This window comes from Panthera uncia, chromosome A2 (assembly GCF_023721935.1).
Source record: "Panthera uncia isolate 11264 chromosome A2, Puncia_PCG_1.0, whole genome shotgun sequence".
Classification (NCBI taxonomy): Eukaryota; Metazoa; Chordata; class Mammalia; order Carnivora; family Felidae; genus Panthera; species Panthera uncia.
In genome coordinates this window covers 90,638,398-90,660,814 of record NC_064816.1, presented here as the reverse complement: position 1 = coordinate 90,660,814, position 22,417 = coordinate 90,638,398, and the positions used below count along the sequence as shown (strand labels likewise).

Below are 22,417 nucleotides of genomic sequence, written 5' to 3'. Positions count from 1 at the left end.
AACAGACATTTGTACGGATTGTCTCATAAGCCAGGCACTGTCCTTCAGTGATTTGTAAGCATTAATTTATTCAAGTCTTCTAACAATTTTGTGAGGTACCCAGTATAACTATCATCACCCTTATTTTCAAACAGGTAAACTAAGGCACAGAGAATTTAAGTAATTCATCCAAGGACACATGATTTGTAAACCGCAGAGGCAAGATTCAAACTCAGGCATGTGGCTCCAGAATCTGCACCCTAACCATTCCGGAACATTTTATTTCATCTTATCTTTTCACTTGGATATATTTACTTCCATGTAAAACATCTTCTATTTCAGATCTAAATGGTTTTACATAGTACTTCTGTTATGGCTCCACCTGGCCTGGAGTTGTGCATTATTTATTCCCAACCTGTGGAAAAGGCAAGATTTGAACAGATGATTTCTCCCACTGGGAGGCATCAGGGGCATTTTTCAACTACTGCCCAGCATGGCTGAGTCATAAGGGGAACATTGTTAAAGCCAACTCAGCCTTCTTCTGTCCACAGGACTTCTCAATGCTTTAATTTCTCCCAGGAATATAATTAAAGAGAGTGGTTCCTTCTAATTCATAAATTAACAAGGCTCCATTCCAACTTGTATTTCCAAGGAGGTTTCCTGCAGGTCTACCGTGAGAATCGTTCTTTATATTGTTTTTAGCAGTTCCCCCAAGATGTGCATGCTAATTCTAATGTTAGGACTGATGGATTCCTGACAAGGATCACACTGTTCATCTGACACAGATTCTTAGAACAGGAGAGGCTCTTTTGAACAAGACATCTGGTTAGCTTTCTTATAAGTTTGGGGGAAAAACATGTGTATGCATTAAGTAAGTTAACAAAAGTTTATTGGGTACCACACTAGGGCTCTAGAGACACAGCAACAATAATAATAATTTAACACATCACTTACTAAGTAACGGGCACAATGTTAATTTATTTTCCATTGCCGGGCCAAAGTGTACACATTTTAAAAAAATGTTTACTTCTTTATTTTGATAGAGTGTGCACAAGCAGGGAAGGGGCAGAGAAACAGGAGGAGAGAGAATCAGAGGCAGGCTCCATGCTGTCAGCACAGAGCCTGACGCAGGGCTCAATCTCATGAACTGTGAAATTATGATCTGAGCCAAGATCAAGAGTCAGATACTTAACTGACTGAGACATCCAGGTGCCCCAAGTGTATACATCAATTTGGACAAGACAATCTCTGAGTTTCCTTCAAAATCCAGAGAAAATCTGAAATTAAAAATTCTGGAAATGTGAATGTAGTGGATTTTCTTACACAATTATAACAGATTTATGTCAACTTTCCTCTCATAGATTTGCTGCTTTTATCAAAAAACAAAAATAACAAAACTTTCCCAGTGATATGTCTCTATCAACAATTGGATAAAGACTTTGAAAACATACATTCTGCTTCCAACTCTTTGAGCGAAAAGTTGCCACATCATATATTTATTTTTTATTGTTCTTTTAACATCAATAGTAGTGATTCTTATTAAATGCTCCCAATTTATTTCAAATAGGTTGAGAGCTTACCAGCAACTTTTCAGAAACCATCACAGCCTTATAATCTTGCAATCTTTGATTTTTCTCATGCCTCTCTTTATACCTTTCTTGTCCCATTCTCGTGTGGAGAGCACTCAATTTAGCCAACTCATTGACCCCTTTCACCCACTGCTCCTGGGCTGGTTCTGAGCACAATTTTCACAGCTAACGTTAGCTGGTTGTTGTTTCACACAATAGATTTCTTAGCTGGCAGTTCCAACTCCGAAACTGGAAAGAAAACCCAAGCACTCCAAACTGCATTTTACACCAATATCCTTCCAGATTAAAAATCAGAACGTCAAATAACTTGACAGACATTTAACTGAGAGACGTTCCATTTTTAAGGTTTGAATTTTAGCAAAAAGTCATATTATTTTAGAAATACAAACTTGATTATACACATCAAGGTTATTTTTATAGTATATGGTAAAATAGACTTTTTTCAGACATGTATCTAAAATTCCTAAGCAACACAGATCACTAGTTCTTATTTTTTTAATTCTTTAATTTTCTAGTACTTTCTCTTAATTTTTTAATTCATTTTTTAATGTTTATTTATTTTGAGAGAGAGAGTGTGTGTACAAGCAGGGAGGGGCAGAGACAGAGAGGGAGAGCAAGAATTACAAGTAGGCTCCATGCTGTCAGCGCAGAGCCTGACATGGGGCTGGAACTCACAAACTGTGAGATCATGACCTAAGCTGAAATCAAGAGTTGGATGCTTAACCAACTGAGCCACCCAGGTGCCCTATAGTACTTTCCTTTATTAAAATGAAAAAAGAAAAGTCCTAGCTTCTTATGTTTACCTATTACAACAGAAGATATTATTCAAGGTAAGAAGAAAATTTTTAATATTAATATAAATATGCACTATTCCAAAAGTAAGTAAACAAACACATATGGCATTTTAGAAACCTTAGAAAACACAAGAGGGAAAGCAACTAATACTGAAATGATAGTATTAAAGTGAGTAAAAAAAATATCAAGATGACAAATTTTTTTAAGTATGTGTAACTTTCAGAATTTACCATGTATCTCAGATCTTCCATAGTAGCCAGTTTTTCTAGCTGCCAGTAAAAATTTCTGAAAACACATGCTTTAGACTACAATGAAACACTATCATCCAAGATTCTATTATAAATCAGGTCTATTGACATTGTATCAGTGGAGCTTGGTGTTGGCTTCATTTTAAAATGTGGCTTCTTAGACGGTAAAGCACAGGAGACATGGGAAGATCCATAATTAAGGGACATTAGTGAATTGTTAAACTCTAAGCAACTTTTACACTTACCTATAGGTTAACAAACCTCATGTTCAAGTGTAATCATTGTCCTGAATAGCGTGTGAGTGTTACATGATTCTAAGGTTTGTTTCCCTGCCCCACTTGCTAACATCACCTACAATTCTTCCACTCTGGTCATCACCACCATCACTCAGTGTCCAGCCCCCCCCCCCCATGCGGGTTTTTTTCTAAGAACACACTGGTATATTTCAACTCAGATCCTTCATCACTTATCTGATTTACTGCCAACAATTCTGCCCTCATATTGTATAGTAAAAATATATAATAGTTTTGCATATTGAAATCCCTGTGCCCAGAAGGTTTCCATCCATGGTGGAGAATGAGATGATCAGCCCAATTTGGAGCAGTCTGTTCTGCATTTTAAGATGTCTCATTACCTCACATGCATGATTTGGCTAAGAATGAACTAGCACTCTTTTGAATTTCCTCATTTCCATGGAGTTGGAAGCTGCCATTCTTAGCAATCAACCCCCATCCACACTGCTTCAATCTGCTTTATGGTGACTGAACAGAGAAGTGTCTCATAGACACTCATAGTGTCTCATAGAGTAGAATATACATATGAGTTAGAATTCGTATATTTCCTCTTCTTCCCATTTACAGCTTGTAAAAACCCCATATAGATGAGATTTTTAGAGGATTTTTAGGGCAGTGAAATTCTTCTGTACGATACTATAATGGCAAATACATCATTATAATTTGTCAAAACCCAAAGAACGTATGACACCAAGAGTAACCCTAATGTAAACTATAGACTCTGGGTGATACTGACATATCTGCGTAGGTTCATCAAGGGTCACAAATGTACCAGTCTGGTGGGGGATGTTGATAACTATATGCCTCTGTGGGGATGGGGAGTACATGTGAATTCTGTATACTTTCTGCTCAATTCTACTGTGCATCTAAAACCACTCTAAAAGATATAGACTATTTAAAAGGAAAAAAAGTTGTCTCAAATATGTAGCATGTTAGCATACCTGTGATAGGGAGAAGTTACATTGTGATAGAACAAAACAGAAAAACAATGTAATTAAATGTTACCCTCATTGTCATTATTCCCCTTGAATGTCAGAAAACTTTTCAAAGGGATGAGTGGGATATTAAATAAGATTTAAATAACGGAGCTGAATGAGAATTTTATGATCAGAGAGAAGGCAATTTTTAAATCAACATTTCTTTTTCAAAAGGGTAACCACATCCTTAAAAGAGTGAGTCGGGGAAAATAACTGTCTTGTTCACATGTCAATCAAAATTATTTCTAACATGCAATCTTGATCATCTCTTTGATAGATTTTAGATGTGCACATTCTCATTTCGAGTTTTAATGAAGTCTAGAAAAATTACGGAAAAGCTGATCTTCCTTTGGTACATACTGCAGCATCAATTGCTCTAAAAATAGTCTCCGGTTTTCAGATGTATATGAAAACAAGCATCTGAACTTTGCATTAAAACTACTCATGCATTAAACTGCTGAGAAAGCCTTTTAAAAGCAGAGTGACACCTCACTGGAAAATATGGTTAATTCTGCTAATAGAAAATATATTCTGAAACAAAGATACAGTAAAATGGAAGCCTACAGGCCATAACAAATGGGCTAAGTTATACCTAACCTTGAATTTGTAACTATGGCTTCCACGGTGAATTTTATATGCTAATGATAAAAAAATAGTTAAAGGTCTATACTTTTGGGACTAACAGGCATTTATTCAGAGGATTTCTATTTATCAAACTGACAGACTCTACTCTGCATCTGAAAGCGGCTGATTTCCTCCTGTTTTCAACTATTCCCTACGTGAATTCTGAGAGGCACATTACAAACAAACTCTGCACTGACCATGGCCTCTGCAGAGTTATATCTCTGGTGTGTTCCGCAGATTAATCTAAAATGTGATTTACAATAATTACCTTTCTTAAATCGAGATGAGGAACAGCCTGGAGGGGGAAACTACCAACACTAGGAAGGTAGTATTTTAGACCTCTGGTGGGAAAGAGACCTGTCCAATTTTACTTGATTAAAACCACAGAGCTGTTTAACATGGTTCCTGGGTTGGGAAAGCCAGTAAAAAAACATAAGTGAAAGCTTACGTGCTTATATTACAGAGTTCTCACTGTTTCTTTTTTACAGGGGCAAATTCAGCCCAGCTGTCTTCCCATGTAGTTAGGCATGACCCTTTATAACAGTGGGAGACTACCCAGAAAATGTGGATGACACCATAATCGCCTTGAAGGGACTGCAGGAAACCACAATTCTACAGACTCATCTATTTTGTTTTAATCTCATTTACATGGAAATACACCCTTAAGTTTCATACTATTATACTGCAAATGAACATCAATTTCTCGGTGAATTTATTTATGCATTTACTTGTCATACTTCAATAATTTTCTTTTAATGTGATCTCAGTGCATATTATAAAAGTGTGGCTCTCATCTATTGGAATTTCCAGAAGATAGAATAAAAACATTAGATTCAAGGGAGGATGGTGTAGCACTGATTCCAGATTCAATGGACTGATTTTTAATCACGAGCAAATATCTGGTTATTAGAAAATAAATTAATAATTTCAGAAATGAATAACATAAAAAAAAAAAAAAACAGCACAGGAAAGGATCTTGGAAAGTACCTGTTCAATGCTCTTATTTTTTCAGTTGAGGAGCCTAAGGACCAGAAGGAATAAATGACTTCTTGAAAGTCACAGGCTAGTTATAGACAGAGCCTGCTCCCCTAATTCAATAATCAGTACATTTTGCCCTCAACAACAGTGTAACTTGACGACCACTTAAGGCCTACAGAGTAGGAACTTCAAATCTTACACACCTTTTTGTGTATGTTTTACACTCACTCAGTGACTTATTTCTGCAGGCCAAGGTTACAAACATAGTAAATGCAAGTGGGTATGTAGGGCCTATGTGTAAGAGCTTCAAAGCAATCCTGAGGCTCCAATACTATCAAACTGATTTAACTTTTGACTATGCCCAGCCAAGAAAGCACCGATGAAGAGAAAATTAGTTCGTAAACTGCTGGTTTACCAAAGCAAATCTTCACACTAATACTCTATTTAGTCACGCATATTTTTAATTCATGCAACCAATAATTACTGAGGGCCTACTATATGTTAAGTGTGGTTATAGACATAACGCAGACAAGAGTGAGAAAGACAAGCTGAGTCCATGACCTTACAGAACTTAAATCAAGTAGTGGATAAAAAAAATGAAACAGATACACAAATAAAATAATTACAGTGCACTATAAGTGCTATTGAAGAAGTTAAACTGGATAATAGTGATGGGAAATGTTCTATTTTTAGAAAGGTGGCCTCTTTATAAATAGGGGATATATGATCTATGACCTGTTTGATTAGAAAGAGGTAGCCACGTGGCAAGCAGGAAGAAGAGTATTCCATGCAAAGGGAAAGATGGAGTCAAAGAGGCTCTCTGATGTGTGAATGGGTTTGCGGTTTGGTTGTACCACCAGAGGCGCAGAGCACAAGGTGGTGAAGACACAGGTTGGATGAGAGATTTGAAATATTTTTTTCATATAGGTAATGGAAAGATGAACTTTTTTTTTAGAAATTTAGAAATCTATACAATTTTATTATTTTATTTATATGGGCAGGACAAACTTCTGCATTAGGAAAGCCATAGTGATTCTAAATCATGTATAATTTACTCATTCAAAATGCATATAGAAAACAAGGCCCAGATAAACACTTAAATACAACTTTGCTAACAAGAAAAAGTAGACACAGCATTTTTTTGTGTGTAGCTGGACTTCAGAATTACAATCCACTTAAATCTGAATGGGTCTACAAATACATGATTGTCTGGTTTACTTTGTCCAGCAAGTAAAATCTCTTCAATACTATTGCTGACCTCACTTGTTACTACTGAATTCGTCAAATGACAAAGTGTTCTTTAAACCATGTAATGTGCTTTCTTTTTAATATCAGTGCAATCTATTTCTATTACAGCATGGGTGTCATATTTGTTGTATAGAGAAAATATATACAATGGTTTGCTAGAATTATTGAACTATGTACATACACCGATCAATAATTTACTAGAAAAATAGGAAGCTCTTTAAGGTAAAGCATCTATATGTATAAATACAAAGAAGACCTTGGGGCTACCTGAGACTGAAGGCTATGAATCAAGCTTCTGAATCCCAGTTTTGCAATCAGTTACCTCTCTGTTCAGGTCTCTCTCAAAAATATGTTACTATACCATACTAGGTTGAAGAGAATAAAACAAGAATTTCTAAGTGTCTAGTGCACAGAATAAATTCAATAAATTTCAGTGTCGTCCCCCCCCCCCCAACCTATGCCAAGTATTTCTTCTAATAAAAATAGTATTTACAATATAGGACCTATATTCAGATTTCATTTGTCTCGTTTAATCATTTTTCACATAGGAAAAAAAAAAAGTTAGGACAAAGGAACTGCTTCTAAAGCTCTTTATACATCAAAGTCTGAATGAAGGCCTAGTGTTTCTAATTGTTCTGCGCCTGGAAGCATCCCATTTTGACTGCCTAGCTTCTCCACAGTTTTTACTGTGCTTCCTTCATCTCAGACATAAACACGTGCCCAAGTGCAGTAAATCACAGTTAATTGTATGTCTTAAGTTAAAAGACAAAAATAATGCACAATTAATTGGGGGGAAATTGTCAGTTGGTGGCTGAGTCTCGCTCATTACACTTTGCACACAGGATGCACGCCAAGTGTGTGTTCCTGGCAAGGGAGACTGAATCCGTGACACTGAGGTGAGGTGCTGCACGGCACAACCTTTCTGTAGAGCAGTCTGGTACAAAGATTCAAGTGCTTTAGAATACTCAACACTGCAACTGCACCACACGAGGGTTCCTACAAGCCTATAAACACGTTCAGCACAGGACTGTACCCAACAGTGAAATGTAGCAAGCACTATAATGTTCAATGAATAAGGGACTGAAGAAAGAGACTAGGTTTTGGCCATTAAAGGAAATATCTAAGACCTAAGCTGTTATAAATGAGTTTTTCACATTTAATAACATGAGAAAATGTTCACGACATATTTCATAAGTGAAAATTGTTTACAAAACAATATGTTTTGAGAAAGAAAAGTGCAGAGGATAAGGGGAAAGGTACTTGGAAAAGAGAAAATGAAAATATTAATGCTTGCTTTGAGCATCCCTAAATTTCCTAATTTTCTAAGTCACTTTCTAAATTGTTCAAAATTGCATTTCAATTTATTTCTGAATCTGATATTATAAAATGTCAATTTTAAAGATCCATAAGAATCTTTTAAGATGAACTAACCTGACAGTTATAATAAAAACGTTGTCATAAAATTCAAAAATAATACCCAGTAAGCACTTACATATAATCATTATACCCTTAATTATACAGACAAAATCAACTTTGTAAAATATGTTTTATAAATATACAGGAAAACTATGTTCAATAGACTTAAATGTTCAATGCAATTTCATACTCCTACATATACCTTATAGTATATTAACACACCAGAAGAAAATCACTATAAATCCTTATTAATTCACTGACAATGATAAACTACAAAATATGTTTACAGCAAATCCAGTAACTCTAAATTTGAGGAACTACAAATCTCTCCTCCACCCACCAACTCTCCCATTGTTTTCTACTCCGTAATAGAAAGCCTTTACATCTGGCCACTTTATATCTGGAGTATGAAACTGCATTGAACATTTATTATTTTGATGCTAAAATTTGGCAATAAACCACACACACATACACACACACACACACACACGCGCGCGGAGTTTTATCATTTCTACCAACTAGATGAAGATAAATGACAGTTGTGCAATATATCACTCGTTAAATACTAACTTTTGTTCTATTTCAATTTTAGAAGGAAAGGATATATAAAACCCAACAGAGTAGATTCGTTCCAAAGGTACTGAATGGTCTACTAACCTTGAAATAAGAAATAAACATTTCTTGCTCTTTTATTTATCGAAAGGTGGGGTGGGAAAAGATAATCATTTTTCAGCAAAAGCGTATATTTCAACCTCAGGCATGTTTATGTCCTGAGGGTAATATTTCCATTCCACTCTTAATGGAACAAATTTCTAATCAGAATATGTATTCAAAAATAATTGAGGCAATGCACTGTCAACATATCATGCTGCCATCAGCATCCCCTGGTGCCGGGAATCAACTCAGCACCCTCTCTGCTGTGACAGAGCCAGGGTAACGCAGGAATGTCACCCTTGATGAAGGGAGGGGAGCCAGCATGGATGACACAAAGGTTCTGCTCCCTTTTGTGTGCTCAACACAGAGTTTGGAGAAAGCTTCTAAGCTGCAAGAGACCAAGCTTAAAACTTTAAGGAAGGGATGACTTATAATGACTTAAAACCACAGCTTTTAAATCAGAATCTGTGTCTACTTTTATAAAATTATTGAGAAATCTTGAAACAGTCATTTCTGGAAAGCTTAACACTGGCCCTAGATTTTTAAATTACTAAAACTGGGGGCAACATATACTACTGAATATATTTTGGAATGCCCCCCACCAAAGTCCAGAGGCTTAAATTAAGGTTTCTTCAGGTCTGACAATATATTGATAATTGTTGAAGCTGGGTGATGGGTAATGAGGGGTCCTTATACTATCCTTCTACTTTTGAATGTGTTTGACATTTTTATAAGAAAAAGTGGAAAAAAAATAGATTTCTTTTAATATAGTTTATGCTCAAAATTTTACTGCCTTCTCCTTTGGAAATATATGAGATCTGATTTATGTTTATGATTATTCAAGACTCTAAAAAGCAGTGTGAATGTTTTAAAAATCCACTAAGCATGATGTTGATCATAAAAAAAAAATCCTTCACTCCTGATAATATTTTACCATGATCTATAATGATAGAAGAAGCACACCTAAACAAATGGAGTGCCACCATCTGCCTGGCATTCTTACAGTGTGACAAAATAGACTGGTAATTAACTGCTTTCCTACCGAAATCTGCCAGCTTTAACTCCCCCGTGTCACTGATCAGAAGGTTCTGTGGTTTCAGGTCTCTGTGCAAAATATAACGCTGGTGGATGTAAGACAGCCCTCGCAGCAACTGAAATAAAAACAACTGAAAAAACAGGGAGACAAAAGTTAAAATCTGAACACAGATAAATGCCAGTTTCTACACAGTCTGCCAACTACTTGTATTTAGTAAAAATGGGTACCGACCACTAAATTTCCTACCCAAATTATTTAGAGAACATGCATAAAAGTCTGGGAATCTCTAATTCGTTAACAAGTAAATCTGAAAATTGCTACCAATTTATGTCAACCCAGAGTGATACCCTCCTCAGCCAGAAATTGAGAATCCAATCGGCACTCTATGAATTAAGCAAAATGTAAAGAATCAATTCTTTGTAACATCTGATTTCCTCAGGCTTATATTGATGCTGGAGACAGAGAAAAAGATCTATCCATAACATTATCAAAAGATGTAGAATTTTTTACCTAGTTTATGTAAATGTGCACATATTTAATTCTACAAAAATGACATAAACATGTTATCCAATGATTCACCCACTGACATGCTTTAAGCAATGGAAAGATAAGATAATTTCAAATAATTAAAGCGAAAGTCACATGGCCCAATTAATACTACATTGTAATTATACTGCTTTTGCACATATGGCCATAGAGATTAGGCTGTTGCCTAAAGACAGACATGCACCTTCACTAATTACAAAGCAGACCTATCCTAAGGAAACAGAAAACAGAGAAACCAAGAATTCAAGAGCAATACTTTTGTAGGAAATAATTTTAAAAACTGACTTATGGCCTTCTCTGGTTTCACACTGGATCACATCAAATGTTTCTATTTTGATAATAACAAAATGTGATTTGCGAGGGTTTCCAAAATCCTATTTATGAAAAAGGAAATATTTTAAAATAACTCACCTAACAAATAATCCTAATAATTTCTAGTTTTTAAAAACTGCTCTTTTGGGGCGCCTGGGTGGCGCAGTCGGTTAAGCGTCCGACTTCAGCCAGGTCACGATCTCGCGGTCCGTGAGTTCGAGCCCCGCGTCAGGCTCTGGGCTGATGGCTCGGAGCCTGGAGCCTGTTTCCGATTCTGTGTCTCCCTCTCTCTCTGCCCCTCCCCCGTTCATGCTCTGTCTCTCTCTGTCCCAAAAATAAATAAAAAACGTTGAAAAAAAAATTAAAAAAAAAAAAACTGCTCTTTTAAAACAAAAATAAAAATAGTATTCCAGTCTATATATTTAGCTAGTAACAAAAAGCTGTCTCAGGGAAATTTTAAATGAGTTGGTTGTCAAAGATTGATGATAGAAGGATTCCAGAATATTTAAATGGAAAGGATTGGCAACTCCTTGAGAGCCCCTGGAAGCTAGCATTTCTGGAATATTTTCCACCTAACTGGGGGCTAGAAAAGCCAGGTATATTTTTTACAGGGTGGATACCTTGAAATCACAGTGAGACAAATTCATTTCAATATCTTTGTATTGATGACATATGCTATGGAGCAGTGAAGGCCTATGATCAGTCTTTCCAGAATCTAAGCATCAGAAAGGAAAAGTCTGTTCTGTGTTAGCCTAGATTGAATTAGTGGCTCGAGAACCTCAGGAAGCAAACATCTCTCTAGACTCCTCCTCTCAACCCTTCCTGTGTAGCAGATGGAAAGACTTAACACCATCACCAGCAGCTTCCAGCTTCACTTTTCACTCCTAATAACCCCTGCATCCTGAAGCCTAATGCTTTCAATTTTGAAGAAAATCCATACTCTCAGTTTTACAAGGGAGAAAGTGAGCAAATAAAGTTACTTTGCGTTTTCAAAAGCTTTACACAAAAAGGCAAAAGCAGGCCACATAACAAATACATTTGATTTCAAAAATAAACTGATTTTAAAAAGGAAGTTTGGCCTTCCGCAAGGTGCTAACTGACCTTAGGGGCCTACTAGACACTTACCAGAATGTGATTGTCCATTTAACTGTGGCAATGAGTTTTAATTTAACAGAGAGCAAGTACCAGGTGCCATTCTATGTATGTGTCATAGAATACAACCTCATTTAATCGCTGCAACAATTCTAGTGAAAGAGGTACTACTATTATCTCTGTATTAGTGATGAGGAAACTAAGCACAGTTTCTCAAAGTTGTACAGCAGTAAGTGCTGGAGCCAGGACTCAAACCCAGGCAGTTTGATTCCAAAGTTCACAATCTTAACCACTTCACTACAGGATCTTGGCCAGAAATCAACACAGGTAGGCAAAATGTTGGCATAGAAGCTGCTTCCTCCCACTGACAGAATGAGGTCTGGGTGTGTAATAGCACAGCCTTCAAGGCTGGCTACAGCTGGGTGCCCAGGAGTCATCACTCCATGCTCCCTGACTTCAAGCAATCTTGCCCAACCCCACACTCTGAGCACACTGCTCTTCAAACCTTTACCTTTATTCCTGCCTCTCTTCTGACAAAAAAGCTCCCTTTCCCCTTTGTCTGTTATTCTCCATGCATTTCTTAAGTCTCACCTCAAGAACTGCTCCTCCTTGACCACCTCCCCAGGCCTTCACTTCCTCTACAGGTGCATGTAAGGTGCTCCCCCTCTGTGCTTCAGGGGCAGCCTTTGCCTGTGTCTACAGTATACGGTATTTTCCTGCCTCGCAGACTGTGTGCTTTAACCATCCTCCTAACCTGGGGACACAGATGACACTCCTATACCAATAATGTGAATACAGAACTGAATTTAGAGAGATCTGGATGAAGCATATACAAAAACAACGGACAGGAAACCATGCTAAGTGTAGAAGTGGGTAAATTAGGCAGTCCCAAAGGGCTCTTCTTTTAATACCTTTACTAATTAGTGAAAATATATAATCCTCATGCTAATATGGAAGCTATTAAAATGGAATATCATATTAAAGGAGATTAAGAAAACTGGTGTCAGGGAAGGATGCAACTACACACTCCAATTACAATTGTGTACATGATAAACTAAGCCCAGACATGACATGCCGCCTCAAACATTGTTATAGCCCCAAACGTATTTTAGCTCTTTGAGCAATGCACAAGTTAAGTCAGAACAAATCTCCATAGAATAAATTCATTCAGGATTTACTAAGGGCCAACTCTGTGCCATGTCAGGTGCTGTCAAGCAAGAGGGATGCAAAGATGAATAAAGTATTAGATGTAGTCCCTGGACTCCAGAAGTTCACAACCCACTAGGTATGAGAGACACATAAACAGATGGCTACCACTTAAAGTTAAGTCTGCACTGCAACAGTAAAGCAAACTGAGTGTACCGTAGGCACAGAGGAGGGAGGGTCTAGCTAAAATTAAAAAAAAAAAAAAGTAGAATTAATCCTGCCATAATATGAATAGCAGGCTATGGAAGGGATAAATCACAGGAAACTTGTCACTCTGAAAAGAGAATTCATCACACATAAAATTTTAATAGGAAATCAAATTGAACAGTCACTAGATGCACAAGGTGAAACGACCAAACAAGCAGATCACTAGATAAATTAAGAAGAAAAACCCATATAAATGAAAAGACAATATATTAAACCATAAACCTACCAACTCACCATCACAAAAGTAATGGTGGCAATAGGGACCACAGCAGACTTCACTAAAAACATTAGAAAAATATGGGTTAAAAGTCCATAACTTAATGGGCTTAAGAGAGTATGCACTGCCAGCCAGGGGAAGGCTGTGGGTAGCAGTGGCCATGCTCAGTTAAACACAAGGCTACGCTCTTTGGAAATGTCTTGAGAATTCACATGTTAGGGAATCTCTTCCGTTAGGCAAGCAGGCAAATACCTAACTTCACCACATAAATTTTTGAGAAAGCCACTTGACTTGATTGTATAAATCATTGCACAATAAGCTACACTTGATCATTTTGAAAACCAGAGGACACTGTGAGAAGAAGGACGACCACCAAAGAGTAAAAGTCATTGTGGGTATTTGCTAATAAAACTTGGTAAATGTGGATGTAATCTCAGATACCAAAAAGAAGGGGCCTAATAATAATTGAGGGCAAATTCTAGTTTAAAAGCCGTTTCAAGCACTCTTGCATATAACATTTAATCCTTTTCATCAATAATCCTGTATTTTTTCTTTTCTCTTAAATAAGAAAGCTGTAGCTCTAAATGCACAAGAAACTTACTCAAAATCATCCAAACCATCACACAGTGCCTGTGAACTTTCCATTACACCTCCTCATCTTAAATGAGGTTGATGCTTGGTAAATGCATGGATGAATACAGACATATGCCCAATATAATGAAAGTGCTTTAATAGGTGAACCCAAGTTTGTAGAAGTCTCAATTAGCATATTATGTAATGAGCATATGATTCCTGGATTTGCTTCTGCTATTTAAAATCCTCTCAGCAATTAATAACATAACTTTAGGTACTGAAGTTGATAAGTATTACCAACAGATGTGAAACTCTCTTCCCATCTTTCTATGTAGTAGCCATAAGGCCTTCCTAAGAATACTTTGTCACCTCAGGATATTCTCTTCAACTTTATAAAAGGAGATTCCTCCAAATTCTTCAATATGATCACTGAGGATTTATACTCTAGTTTGAATATGTTCACTTTCTGCAGTACAAACCCCAATGGGAAAATGCCTTAAATAGCAATGATCTGATGAACAGGGACACTTCTGCCAGCAGCAGATCTATCTATAGCTCAGTTGTCTTGTCATCCCCAGCAGGAAACAGCTCATATTCTCAGTGCCATGGTATATACTTCTCAGGAATACTTTGAATACTTCATCCATTCCCTTATGGAACTCTTTAGGGTTTAAGCAGGTAAAAAAAACAAAAACAAAAACAAAAACAAACAAGATAGGCCTTTTATCAAAACTTTTTAAGTCAGGAAAAAGCACACATTATTGGACTCGATATGTTTTATTACTCAGAAGAATTCCTGGCGCTGGCAGTGAGCAACAAGATTTATACTCCCCACCCCCATCTTTCAAAGTCTAAAGATGTGTGATCAGATGTTCTTTTTTTTTTTGAAATTTATTGTCAAATTGGTTTCCATACAACACCCAGTGCTCATCCCAAAAGGTGCCCTCCTCAATACCCATCACCCACCCTCTGCTCCCTCCCACACCCCATCAACCCTCAGTTTGTTCTCAGTTTTTAAGAGTCTCTTATGCTTTGGCTCTCTCCCACTCTAACCTCTTTTTTTTTCCTTCCCCTCCCCCATGGGTTTCTGTTAAGTTTCTCAGGATCCACATAAGAGTGAAAACATATGGTATCTGTCTTTCTCTGTATGGCTTATTTCACTTAGCATAACACTCTCCAGTTCCATCCACGTTGATACAAAGGCCCATATTTCATTCCTTCTCATTGCCACGTAGTACTCCATTGTGTATATAAACCGCAATTTCTTTATCCATTCATCAGTTGATGGACATTTAGGGTCTTTCCATAATTTGGCTATTGTTGAGAGTGCTGCTATAAACATTGGGGTACAGGTGCCCCTGTGCATCAGTACTCCTGTATCCCTTGGGTAAATTTCTAGCAGTGCTACTGCTGGGTCATAGGGTAGGTCTATTTTTAATTTTTGAGGAACCTCCACACTGTTTTCCAGAGTGGCTGCACCACTTTGCATTCCCACCAACAGTGCAAGAGGGTTCCCATTTCTCCACATCCTCGCCAGCATCTATAGTCTCCTGATTTGTTCATTTTGGCCACTCTGACTGGCGTGAGGTGATATCTGAGGGTGGTTTTGATTTGTATTTCCCTGATGAGGAGCGATGTTTAGCATCTTTTCATGTGCCTCTTTGGCCATCCGGATGTCTTCTTTAGAGAAGTGTCTATTCATGTTTTCTGCCCATTTCTTCACTGGATTATTTATTTTTCGGGTATGGAGTTTGGTGAGCTCTTTATAGATTTTGGATACTAGCCCTTTATCCAAAATGTCATTTGCAAATATCTTTTCCCATTCCGTTGGTTGCCTTTTAGTTTTGTTGGTTGTTTCCTTTGCTGTGCAGAAGGTTTTTATCTTCATAAGGTCCCAGTAATTCACTTTTGCTTTTAATTCCCTTGACTTTGGGGATGTGTCAAGTAAGAAATTGCTACGACTGAGGTCAGAGAGGTCTTTTCCTGCTTTCTCCTCTAGGGTTTTGATGGTTTCCTGTCTCACATTCAGGTCCTTTATCCATTTTGAGTTTATTTTTGTGAATGGTGTGAGAAAGTGGTCTAGTTTCAACCTTCTGCATGTTGCTGTCCAGTTCTCCCAGCACCATTTGTTAAAGAGACTGTCTTTTTTCCATTGGATGTTCTTTCCTGCTTTGTCAAAGATGAGTTGGCCATACGTTTGTGGGTCTAGTTCTGGGGTTTCTATTCTATTCCATTGGTCTATGTGTCCGTTTTTGTGCCAATACCATGCTGTCTTGATGATGACAGCTTTGTAGTAGAGGCTAAAGTCTGGGATTGTGATGCCTCCTGCTTTGGTCTTCTTCAAAATTACGTTGGCTATTGGGGCCTTTTGTGGTTCCATATGAATTTTAGGATTGCTTGTTCTACCTTTGAGAAGAATGCTGGTGCAATTTTGATTGGGATTGCATTGAATGTGTAGATTGCTTTGGGTAGTATTGACATTTTGACAATATTTATTCTTCCAATTCATGAGCACGGAATGTCTTTCCATTTCTTTATATCTTCTTTAATTTCCTTCATAAGCTTTCTATAGTTTTCAGCATACAGATCTGTTACATCGTTGGTTAGATTTATCCCTAGGTATTTTATGCTTCTTGGTGCAATCGTGAATGGGATCAGTTTCTGTACTTGTCTTTCTGTTGCTTCATTATTAGTGTATAAGAATCCAACTGATTTCTGTACATTGATTTTGTATCCTGCAACTTTGCTAAATTCATGTATCAGTTCTACCAGACTTCTGGTGGAGTCTATCGGATTTTCCATGTATAATATCATGTCATCTGCAAAAAGTGAGAGCTTAACTTCATCTTTGCCAATTTTGATGCCTTTGATTTCCTTTTGTTGTCTGGTTGCTGATGCTAGAACTTCCAACACTATGATAAACAATAGCAGTGAGAGTGGACATCCCTGTCATGTTCCTGATCTCAGGGAAAAAGCTCTCAGTTTTTCCCCATTGAGGATGATGTTAGCTGTGGGCTTTTCATAAATGGCTTTTATGATCTTTAAGTATGTTCCTTCTATCCCGACTTTTTCGAGGGTTTTTATTAAGAAAGGATGCTGAATTTTGTCAAATGCCTTTTCTGCATCGATTGACAGGATCATATGGTTCTTATCTTTTCTCTTATTAATGTGATGTATCACGTTGATTGATTTGCAAATGTTGAACCAGACCTGCATCCCAGGAATGAATCCCACTTGATCATGGTGAATAATTCTTTTTATATGCTGTTGAATTCGATTTGCTAGTATCTTATTGAGAATTTTTGCATCCATATTCATCAGAGATATTGGACTGTAGTTCTTTTTACTGGGTCTCTGTCTGGTTTAGGAATCAAAGTAATACTGGCTTCATAGAATGAGTCTGGAAGTTTTCCTTCCTGTTCCATTTTTTGGAATAGCTTGAGAAGGGTAGGTATTATCTCTGCTTTAAACGTCTGGTAGAACTCCCCTGGGAAGCCATCTGGTCCTGGACTCTTATTTGTTGGGAGATTTTTGATAACCGATTCAATTTCTTCGCTGGTTATGGGTCTGTTCAAGCTTTCTATTTCCTCCTGATTGAGTTTTGGAAGTGTGTGGGTGTTTAGGAATTTGTCCATTTCTTCCAGGTTGCCCAGTTTTTTGGGATATAATTTTTCATAGTATTCCCTGATAATTGCTTGTATCTCTGAAGGATTGGTTGTAATAATTCCATTTTCATTCATGATTTTATCTATTTGGGTCATCTCCCTTTTCTTTTTGAGAAGCCTGGCTAGAGGTTTATCAATTTTGTTTATTTTTTCAAAAAACCAACTCTTGGTTTCGTTGATCTGCTCTACAGTTTTTTTAGATTCCATATTGTTTATTTCTGCTTTGATCTTTATTATTTCTCTTCTGCTAGGTTTAGGCTGTCTTTGCTGTTCTCCTTCTATTTCCTTTAGGTGTGCTGTTAGATTTTGTATTTGGGATTTTTCTTGTTTCTTGAGATAGGCCTGGATTGCGATATATTTTCCTCTCAGGACTGCCTTCGCTGCATCCCAAAATGTTTGGATTGTTGCATTTTCATTTTCATTTGTTTCCATGTATATTTTAATTTCTTCTCTAATTGCCTGGTTGACCCACTCATTCTTTAGTACGGCGTTCTTTAACCTCCATGCTTTTGGAGGTTTTCCAGACTTTTTCCTGTGGTTGATTTCAAGCTTCATAGCATTGTGGTCTGAAAGTATGCATGGTATGATCTCAATTCTTATATACTTATGAAGGGCTGTTTTGTGACCCAGTATGTGATCTATCTTGGAGAATGTTCCATGTGCACTCGAGAAGAAAGTATATTTGTTGCTTTGGGATGCAGACTTATAATATATCTGTCAAGTCCATCTGATCCAATGTATCATTCAGGGCCCTTGTTTCTTTATTGACCATATGTCTAGATGATCTATTCATTGTTGTAAGTGGGGTGTTAAAGTCCCCTACAATTACCACATTCTTACCAATAAGGTTGCTTATGTTTGTGAGTAATTGTTTTATATATTTGGGGGCTCTCGTATTCGGCGCATAGACATTTATAATTGTTATGCTCTTCCTGATAGATAAACCCTGTAATTATTATATAATGCCCTTCTTCATCTTTTGTTAAAGAATTTAATTTAAAGTCTAGTTTGTCTGATATAAGTATGGCTACTCCAGCTCTCTTTTGACTTCAGTAGCATGATAAATAGTTCTCCATCCCCTCACTTTCAATCTGAAGGTGTCCTCAGGTCTAAAATGAGTCTCTTGTAGACAGCAAATAGATGGGTCTTGTTTTTTATCCATTCTGATACCCTATGTCTTTTGGTTGGCGCATTTAGTCCATTTACATTCAGTGTTATTATAGAAAGATATGAGTTTAGAGTCATTGTGATGTCTGTAGATTTCATGCTTGTAGTGATATCTCTGGTACTTTGTCTCACAGGATCCCCCTTAGGATCTCTTGTAGGGCTGGTTTAGTGGTGATGAATTCCTTCAGTTTTTGTTTGTTTAGGAAGACCTTTATCTCTCCTTCTATTTTAAATGACAGATTTGCTGGATAAACGATTCTCGGCTGCCTATTTTTTTCTGTTCATCACATTGAAGATTTCCTGCCATTCCTTTCTGGCCTGCCAAGTTTCAGTAGAGAGATCGGTCACGAGTCTTATAGGTCTCCCTTTATATGTTAGAGCACGTTTATCCCTAGCTGCTTTCAGAATTTTCTCTTTATCCTTGTATTATGCCAGTTTCACTATGATATGTCTTGCAGAAGATTGATTCAAGTGACATCTGAAGGGAGTTCTCTGTGCCTCTTGGATTTCAATGCCTTTTTCCTTCCCCAGATCAGGGAAGTTCTCAGCTATTATTTCTTCAAGTGCACCTTCAGCACCTTTCCCTCTCTCTTCCTCCTCTGGAATACCAATTATGCGTATATTATTTCTCTTTAGTGCATCACTTAGTTCTCTAATTTTCCCCTCATACTCCTGGATTTTTTTTATCTTTTTCTCAGCTTCCTCTTTTTCCATAATTTTTTCTTCCAGTTCACCTATTCTCTCCTCTGCCTCTTCAATCCGAGCTGTGGTCGTTTCCATTTTATTTTGCAGTTCATTTATAGCATTTTTTAGCTCCTCCTGACTGTCCCTTAGTCCCTTGATTTCTGTAGCAATAGATTCTCTGCTGTCCTCTATACTGTTTTCAAGCCCAGCGATTAATTTTATGACTATTATTCTAAATTCACTTTCTGTTATATTGTTTAAATCCTTTTTGATCAGTTCGTTAGCTGTTGTTATTTCCTGGAGTTTGTTTTGAGGGGAATTATTCCGTTTCGTCATTTTGGATAGTCCCTGGAGTGGTGCGGAACTGGGGGGCACTTCCCCTGTGCTGTCTTGAATAACTTGTGTTGGTGGGTGGGGCCGCAGTCAGACCTGATGTCTGCCCCCAGCCCACTGCTGGGGCCACAGTCAGACTGTGTGTGCCTTCTCTTCCCCTCTCCTAGGGGTGGGATTCACTGTGGGGTGGCATGGCCCGTCTGGGCTACTTGCACACTGCCAGGCTTGTGGTGCTGGGGATCTGGCATATTAGCTGGGGTGGATCGGCAAGGTGCACAGGGGTGGGAGGGGCAGGCTCAGCTTGCTTATCCTTCGGTGATCCACTTAGGGAGGGGCCCTGCGGCATGGGGAGGGAGTCAGACCTGCTGTGGAGGGATGGATCCGCAGAAGCACAATGTTGGGTGTTTGCGAGGTGCAAGCAAGTTCCCTGGCAGGAACTGGTTCCCTTTGAGATTTTGGCTGGGGGATGGGCGAGGGAGATGGCGCTGGCGAATGCCTTTGTTCCTCCCCAACCTGAGCTCTGTCATCCCGGGGCTCAGCAACTCTCCCTCCCGTTGTCCTCCAGCCTTCCTGCTCTCCGAGCAGAGATGTTAGCTTATAACCTTCCAGATGTCAAGTCCCTCTTGCTGTAGGAACACACTCCTTCCGGCCCCTCTGCTTTTGCAAGCCAGACTCGGGGGCTCTGCTTGGCCCGCGGGCTGCCCCTCCGCCCCGTCTCCCTCCCGCCAGTCTGTGCAGCGTGTACTGCCTTGCTGCCCTTCCTACCCTCTTCCGTGGGCCTCTTGTCTGCGCTTGTCTCCGGAGACTCCGTTCTGCTAGTCTTCTGGCAGTTTTCTGGGTTATTTAGGCAGGTGTAGGTGGAATCTAAGTGATCAGTAGGACGCGGTGAGCCCAGCGTCCTCCTACGCCACCATCTTCCCCTCCTCCAATCCCAGATGTTCTTTATCTCAATGTTTACAGTCATTAGGTTTTGCGAATGGTCTGAAACGCATGCATTATTTAATATATGTGGTTCCACTTAATGTGAGACGAAGCACAGTGAACATCTTACAGATTGTCATGGGTCAACTTTCTTTGAGGAATGTCTAGAGTCTCTCGGGGCTTACAGAAAGCTTATTAGAACTATTAGCAATGGACCCTATGTCTTATGGGATACAACTAGTTCTTACAAAGACATTTAGTTCACATACTTTTTTTGCCTTCTGGGGACCAAGTTTAACATCTCTGTATCTTAAATCTCTCATCTCTGTAACTTAAATGACTGGTTGAGTCTTAGTTATCTTTAACAGTCATTCACATTGGGATATTGTATCATTTAATAATTTTACGAATAACAGAAGAGCATAATAACTGCCACTTATTAAGTGATTACTATGACAGACATTGCACTAAGTGTTTTACACTCATTTAGGTAATTTAATCCTCCCAACACTTCCACCAGATAGATGCTATTATCCCTATTTCACAGATAAAGAAACAAAGGCTCAGAGAAATTAAATGAATTGGCCAAAGGGACACCTAGCAAGTAAGAGGTAATACTAATATTTGAACCTATTGTTGTCTTGCTCTGACACTCAAAATTAAGAGTACTGCTTATGTACTGTTTGATTTTTTTTTCAGTATGTATACTATTTGAATAGCTATATATTGTGTGAATCTAAGGCCAGAAAATATGACAATGGCAAATAAACCAAAGTTGTACATGGGCAATAAATACTTCAAATAATATGTTTAACAACTGTATTGTTTAAAAACCCATAGGCTATGCAAACATGAAATTATGCAGACATCAAGCTTTATGGAAATGAAAAATAATTAGAAACTTTGAGTTTATCTGATAAATGTCAAAATATTTTATAATATACATCAGAGAATGGTTTCATTACATGAGTAGGTCTTCTTCAATTTTTAAAGGCCACAATATGATTCATCATGATTCATTTCACTTAGGTGACGTTCAAATGTGCAAATACCTGATGCAAATACCAAATCCTAATTTCGAATACAATATACAGAACTCGTGCCAAACAGTTTCTATTTTATAAAACATCATTGCAGTTTGATGTGTTAAAGTTTTTAAAAAGAATAATTAGAATGTTACATAGAGATGTAAGGGAGACAGAAATAAATATTATGGTATAATTTGTGTCACTTTAGACACACTTGATGGTGTGAAATGTATTACTGGATGGTGTAAAACACAGATATTCATGCCCAGGCATCAGGTTGGTATGTACTTTTTTGCCACGTACTACAGACAGGTGCAGCTTTTGGAATATCTGAGTAGCAGGGGGAACTTGTCTTGCCACTTTTTGCTCTTTTTGAGATCTTTCATTCAATGGTCTTCTCCTTTGCTCTACTCCTTCAAGGTACTGAGATACATAACATTTTATCATTTCAAGAAAATGTAACAACTATTTAATACACATTGTCTAAAATATTTAAACATTAATATCTTATTCCTAAAGAGGATGTATTTCTGGAGAGGAAGAACTCCAAAAATGAGAACTGCTGGGACTTGGGCAAGCTCTTGGGGGAAAGATTTTACACACTTTCTGTGATCTTTGAGCATACCAGG

At 37.8% G+C, this 22,417-nt stretch overlaps 1 protein-coding gene across 5 annotated transcripts in view; it reads right to left on the bottom strand.

The window, feature by feature from the left end:
* CDK14 (cyclin dependent kinase 14) overlaps positions 1-22,417 on the bottom strand; it is a 626,953-nt gene that overhangs the window by 277,227 nt on the left and 327,309 nt on the right. For all 5 annotated transcript variants that reach the window (XM_049641422.1, XM_049641423.1, XM_049641421.1 and 2 more), the window contains one exon: positions 9,844-9,967. In XM_049641422.1, coding sequence (XP_049497379.1) covers positions 9,844-9,967 — 124 coding nt within the window. The remainder of the gene's footprint in view (positions 1-9,843; positions 9,968-22,417) is intronic.